Source organism: Episyrphus balteatus, chromosome 2, assembly GCF_945859705.1.
Source record: "Episyrphus balteatus chromosome 2, idEpiBalt1.1, whole genome shotgun sequence".
NCBI classification, from domain to species: Eukaryota; Metazoa; Arthropoda; class Insecta; order Diptera; family Syrphidae; genus Episyrphus; species Episyrphus balteatus.
In genome coordinates this window covers 35,118,137-35,124,908 of record NC_079135.1, presented here as the reverse complement: position 1 = coordinate 35,124,908, position 6,772 = coordinate 35,118,137, and the positions used below count along the sequence as shown (strand labels likewise).

The window sequence follows — 6,772 nt, the reverse complement described above, 5'->3', positions numbered from 1 at the left end:
GTTCAATCCAGCGTTATCTATTGAAAATTTCGATTGAACCAATTTAAATGCTGATGACTGCAAGGTCATAGGAGTTGAAGTGGGAATCCCGCAAATTGTATCTATTTCCAGTTGAAAACCATCTACCTAATAGGTAGAGGTATATCGTTTTTAAACTTTGTATCTCTTACTCAAAGACTTTATTAATTTCAAAAGAAAATTTCTTCCGTAAAACAAACATGCCGGCTATTGGAAAAGTTAAACTTTGTTTCCGATCTAAGAAAGAAGTTCATAAAATTTATATACAGGATGTCCGATAGAAAATGGATAAGCCTAAAATGGCTGATAGGTGCACTTTTGACTGTTCTGAAACCGAATAGAAAAAGTTTCTATCGCAACCAGTTTCGAAAATATTTGCTTTTTTCGTTCAGTGTACTTTAAATTTCATCATCTTACGTTTTCTTTAACCACAACCACGAATGAATGAATTTTATAAATTTCTTATTTTTATAATTTTCTACAATAAGAAGAATTATTGTAAAATATGACTGATTAAAAAAACTGATGGAATCCATGCATTTTAGGCAGCAATGTGAAAAACTTAAGATTTTACAGTTAAAATAATTTATTAAATTAATAGGCTTTTTTTGCACTTTGGTACCAATAACTTCCTAGTAACTCTAGATTTGATAAAAACTTTTACCATTCTGCAATCCCCTTTGGACGCGCATATTTCTAAAAAAGTTGGCCACCTACATTCCTATGGATTTTTTTTATACTACAGGTGTTTGAAAATTTTCATAAAATATTTTTTTTTACATTTTGCATCGAAATACTAATTTCAAAATTTTTTTAAAGAAAAGATGCAACAGTTGTAAAAACTTTTAACTTCTTATGTAGTGAGCCAATTATTGTAGAAAATTATAAAAATAAGAAATTTATAAAATTCATTCATTCGTGGTTGTGGTTAAAGAAAACGAAGGATGATGAAATTTAAAGTACACTGAACGAAAAAAAGCTAATATTTTCGAAACTGGTTGCGATAGAAACTTTTTCTATTCGGTTTCAGAACAGTCAAAAGTGCACCTATCAGCCATTTTAGGCTTATTAATTTTCTACCGGACATCCTGTATATAAATTGCCTTCCCATATCAAAGAACAGAAGAAAAACCATGTCCAAATAAAGTTAAACCAATTAAAATAAAAACAAATTAAATTATTTGTTTTTTTTTAAATATTTTTTATTGAACGGACAAACTAAACAAAAAGTAATACTAGTAATAAATAACGGCAACTTCAGTCTAAAAATTTAAATGGCTTTTTTTTCAGCACACGGTGGAGAGATTACTTCTTATCTCCATTTTGAGCCTTTTCAGGGTTGGCAGTAGGCTTTTGGTTCTCCTGTTGGTTATCCTTCACATTCAAGTGAGCCGGTCCTGTTTGTTGAATTTGGATAACTTTTTCATTTGACTTATCTTCGATAGCTGGCTTTGGAATGCTCACAGTCAAAACACCGTCTGATGACAGAGTCGAGACCACCTTGTCGGAATCGTAGTTCTTTGGAAGTGCGTAGCGCCGGACGAAATGTCGTGAGATGTAGCCATGGTCGTCTTCGCGTTCTTCGTGTTTGCCTTCGACGACAACAGTATTATCTACCACTTTCACAGAAAGCTCACTGGGTTTGAACTGTTGCACGTCCATGCACACTTGGAATCCATCTTTGCCAACATTTGAAACAGCAGAGTTCTTGTTGGCACCTTTTGAGCGAAGCATCATAGCAGGACAATCTTCCATACGGTTTGCCAAAGCCAGCGGTAAACGGAATACACTTGGACGTTGTGTACGGTGAATGATGTGTGGATTGAGGCCGAGGCCAAAATCGCTTCCGTAGTATGGAGAGGACATGCTGTCCAAGTTTTCAGCAAGATCCAAAAGAAGTTGAAGTGAAGACATCTTGGTTTAGTTCTTTATTTTTATTAACAACAATACTTGTAAAAATTTGTACTTGTAAGTTATAACAGTTTTTATTTTTAAAAACGGTATTTAGGTTTTTATCGCGACTGAACACACAGTAGTTGCTTTGATTGTTGCTTTCAATAAACTGATGATTTGCTCCCTTGGAGAAGCTCTTTTTATAGGAATTTTGTGAATTCCGAGAAAATTCTAGGCTTTTCGAGAGCTAAATCTCTTAAGTAATTTGTGTTTCTCCTGAAAGTGGAGAATTCTTTTAGTTCATTTTATTCTCTTAAATTTTTAATTCAGCGCATTCTCTGTTTTTTTTTCTCCTCTTAATTTCTCTTTAACGTTTTACTTTAATTCATTTATGGTTCATTTCTCTTTTTCATCCCCATTCGTATAGAAAATATGAATTCCCCTCTTTGTTTTCTAGAAATCTCTCGCTCTTTCTTTTAAATTATTACAAAATGAATATAAGACGTGCATAGTTCGAAATTTTCTTCAGTGTTAATAAATCTGCCAATCGTTTAAGAGCGTACATCGTAAAGTTTGTCCAACAAACAACAAAAAGAAACAATTCATTTCAAGTTATCGTCGTATCTGTTAAATAGAACAAAAAAAAAAAAAAAAAACAAAACAATTGTGTATTCCAGTTATTTGAACAATTAAAGTTATCCAGAAACAAAAATGTCACTTATTCCATTGTTGGCTGATGTTGTTAGCGAAATCGATGCCTACCGAGGACATCGCGATTTGGGTGATGATTTCGGATTTGGAATATACCCATGCGATATATACCGTCCAAGAATAGCTTCGTTGCAACTTAGTCCAATCCGACGCTTCTCACCATACCAGAGATCCCTTCAATCGGTTCGAGGAAAGGGCGTCAACGGCAAGCTTAATGCCAAAGAAAATTACACAGTTGGAAAAGATGGATTCCAAGTGTGCATGGATGTGAGCCAATTCAAGCCAAATGAATTAACAGTGAAGACAGTTGGTAACAACGTTGTTGTGGAAGGTAAACACGAGGAGCGTGAAGATGACCATGGCTTCATAAGTCGTCAGTTTGTACGTAAATATACGCTGCCAAAAGGGTATGATGCCAAGGATGTCATCTCTACGGTCTCAACCGATGGTGTGCTAACAGTCAAAGCTCCACCACCACCAAAGGCATTGAAGAGCAACGAAAGAATTGTGCAGATTCAACAAACCGGTCCTGCACATTTGAGTGTAAAGGGCAACGAGGAAGAAGGCACAGAACAAGTTCAAAATAATCATAGCGGAAAAACTGCTGATAAAATGGAACAATCTTAAAAGATAGAAATATCCTATAAAGTTAGTTTAAGTATTTTTGTATTAATTCTTTGTTTTGAAAACAAGTTTCTAAACTCATGTTACTGTGTAACTGTTTATCTTAAATTTTGTATGCATTTTTGATCTACATTAATAAAAAATAACAAAAACAATAAAAGCTCGATTTGTTTTATTGCGAATTTTTCAATTGAAAATTTGTGATAATTTGGAGAAGATAGGTAGGTACATTAGAAACGCTATCTCATCCTTTGTCTTTGAGTCAGTAAGTCAGTATGTCCAATAACATGATTGGATTGGTGGATCTTTGAGAATTAAAAAATAATAAAAAACAATAAAAACTCGACTTGTTTTATTTCTAATTTTTTCAATTGAATATTTGAGTTAATTTGGAGGAGATACATGCATAAGAAACTATAATAATCATAGTCTTTGAATCAGCATGTTCAAAAAGACGCATGTTTAAAAACATACTTGGGTGCATTCGGTTCAGCGTAAATCCATGAAAAATGTTCAACTTTTTTTCAATTTTTGAAAAGTTTTGTAAATTCCGTTTTCTTAGATTTGGATTTGGAGAATTTTTTTAAAAATTCCGTTTTTTTAGACAAGGGGTACCCCTTGGATAATTTTCGAAATTCTTAAAAAGAAAATATTGTAATTTTTTTAGCTGAATGCATAGGTATGTTCACTCTGATTTCATATCTGTAAGCCAAAACTTGTTTCGGGACTTTGATTCGAAAATACTTGCTTCCGAATGAGGGAAGAAAAAAACATTCGATTGCAAATAATTCAGCAACCCGAAATCCTAGAAACTTTTGGTTTTCAGTCATGAATAGAGTCTAAAGAGACCTTTCTTTTGATGTCCCATTTGCTGGATTTGGAGAAATTTTTTAAAAATTCCGTTTTTTTAGACAATTGGATAATTTTCGAAATTCTTAAAAAGAAAATATTGTAATTTTTTTAGCTGAATGCATAGGCCTGTTCACTCTGATTTCATATCTGTAAGCCAAAACTTGTTTCGGGACTTTGATTCGAAAATACTTGCTTCCGAATGAGGGAAGAAAAAAACATTCGATTGCAAATAATTCAGCAACCCGAAATCCTAGAAACTTTTGGTTTTCAGTTATGAATAGAGTCTAAAGAGACCTTTCTTTTGATGTCCCATTCGATGGATTTGGAGAAATTTTTTAAAAATTCCGTTTTTTTAGACAAGGGGTACCCCTTGGATAATTTTCGAAAATCTTAAAAAGAAAATATTGTAATTTTTTTAGCTGAATGCATAGGCCTGTTCACTCTGATTTCATATCTGTAAGCCAAAACTTGTTTCGGGACTTTGATTCGAAAATACTTGCTTCCGAATGAGGGAAGAGAAAAGCATTCGATTGCAAATAATTCAGCAACCCAAAATCCTAGAAACTTTTGATTTTCAGTTATGAATAGAGTCTAAAGAGACCTTTCTTTTGATGTCCCATTCGCTGGATTTGGAGAAATTTTTTGAAAATTCCTTGTTTCGGGACTTTGATTAGAAAATATTTGCTTCCGAATGAGGGAAGAAAAAAACATTCGATTGCAAACAATTCAGCAACCCGAAATCCTAGAAACTTTTGGTTTTCAGTTATGAATAGAATCTAAAGAGACCTTTCTTTTGATGTCTCATTCGATGGATTTGGAGAAATTTTTTGAAAATTCCGTTTTTTTAGACAAGGGGTACCCCTTGGATAATTTTCGAAATTCTTAAAAAGAAAATATTGTAATTTTTTTAGCTGAATGCATAGGTATGTTCACTCTGATTTCATATCTGTAAGCCAAAACTTGTTTCGGGACTTTGATTCGAAAATACTTGCTTCCGAATGAGGGAAGGAAAAAACATTCGATTGCAAATAATTCAGCAACCCGAAATCCTAGAAACTTTTGGTTTTCAGTTATGAATAGAGTCTAAAGAGACCTTTCTTTTGATGTCCCATTCGCTGGATTTGGAGAAATTTTTTGAAAATTCCTTGTTTCGGGACTTTGATTAGAAAATATTTGCTTCCGAATGAGGGAAGAGAAAAGCATTCGATTGCAAATAATTCAGCAACCCAAAATCCTAGAAACTTTTGATTTTCAGTTATGAATAGAGTCTAAAGAGACCTTTCTTTTGATGTCCCATTCGCTGGATTTGGAGAAATTTTTTGAAAATTCCTTGTTTCGGGACTTTGATTAGAAAATATTTGCTTCCGAATGAGGGAAGAAAAAAACATTCGATTGCAAACAATTCAGCAACCCGAAATCCTAGAAACTTTTGGTTTTCAGTTATGAATAGAATCTAAAGAGACCTTTCTTTTGATGTCTCATTCGATGGATTTGGAGAAATTTGTTGAAAATTCCGTTTTTTTAGACAAGGGGTACCCCTTGGATAATTTTCGAAATTCTTAAAAAGAAAATATTGTAATTTTTTTAGCTGAATGCATAGGTATGTTCACTCTGATTTCATATCTGTAAGCCAAAACTTGTTTCGGGACTTTGATTCGAAAATACTTGCTTCCGAATGAGGGAAGAAAAAAACATTCGATTGCAAATAATTCAGCAACCCAAAATCCTAGAAACTTTTGGTTTTCAGTTATGAATAGAGTCTAAAGAGACCTTTCTTTTGATGTCCCATTCGCTGGATTTGGAGAAATTTTTTGAAAATTCCTTGTTTCGGGACTTTGATTAGAAAATATTTGCTTCCGAATGAGGGAAGAAAAAAACATTCGATTGCAAACAATTCAGCAACCCGAAATCCTAGAAACTTTTGGTTTTCAGTTATGAATAGAATCTAAAGAGACCTTTCTTTTGATGTCTCATTCGATGGATTTGGAGAAATTTTTTGAAAATTCCGTTTTTTTAGACAAGGGGTACCCCTTGGATAATTTTCGAAATTCTTAAAAAGAAAATATTGTAATTTTTTTAGCTGAATGCATAGGTATGTTCACTCTGATTTCATATCTGTAAGCCAAAACTTGTTTCGGGACTTTGATTCGAAAATACTTGCTTCCGAATGAGGGAAGAAAAAAACATTCGATTAAAAATAATTCAGCAACCCGAAATCCTAGAAACTTTTGGTTTTCAGTTATGAATAGAGTCTAAAGAGACCTTTCTTTTGATGTCTCATTCGATGGATTTGGAGAAATTTTTTAAAAATTCCGTTTTTTTAGACAAGGGGTACCCCTTGGATAATTTTCGAAAATCTTAAAAAGAAAATATTGTAATTTTTTTAGCTGAATGCATAGGCCTGTTCACTCTGATTTCATATCTGTAAGCCAAAACTTGTTTCGGGACTTTGATTCGAAAATACTTGCTTCCGAATGAGGGAAGAAAAAAACATTCGATTGCAAATAATTCAGCAACCCGAAATCCTAGAAACTTTTGGTTTTCAGTTATGAATAGAATCTAAAGAGATCTTTCTTTTGATGTCTCATTCGATGGATTTGGAGAAATTTTTTGAAAATTCCTTGTTTCGGGACTTTGATTAGAAAATATTTGCTTCCGAATGAGGGAAGAAAAA

At 33.2% G+C, this 6,772-nt stretch overlaps 2 protein-coding genes across 2 annotated transcripts; one reads left to right on the top strand and one right to left on the bottom strand.

Annotated features, from left to right (window-relative positions):
- Positions 1-1,160: 1,160 nt before the first annotated feature.
- Positions 1,161-1,947, bottom strand: LOC129908630 (heat shock protein 23-like). Its single transcript, XM_055985280.1, has one exon. It carries the CDS (start codon positions 1,930-1,932, stop codon positions 1,324-1,326), a length of 609 nt encoding a protein of 202 aa, XP_055841255.1. The 5' UTR covers positions 1,933-1,947; the 3' UTR covers positions 1,161-1,323.
- A 608-nt stretch (positions 1,948-2,555) lies between these two features.
- Positions 2,556-3,423, top strand: LOC129908626 (heat shock protein 27-like). The gene has a single exon (XM_055985275.1). The coding sequence runs from the start codon at positions 2,623-2,625 to the stop codon at positions 3,247-3,249; it is 627 nt and encodes a 208-aa protein (XP_055841250.1). The 5' UTR covers positions 2,556-2,622; the 3' UTR covers positions 3,250-3,423.
- The last annotated feature ends 3,349 nt before the right edge of the window (positions 3,424-6,772 follow it).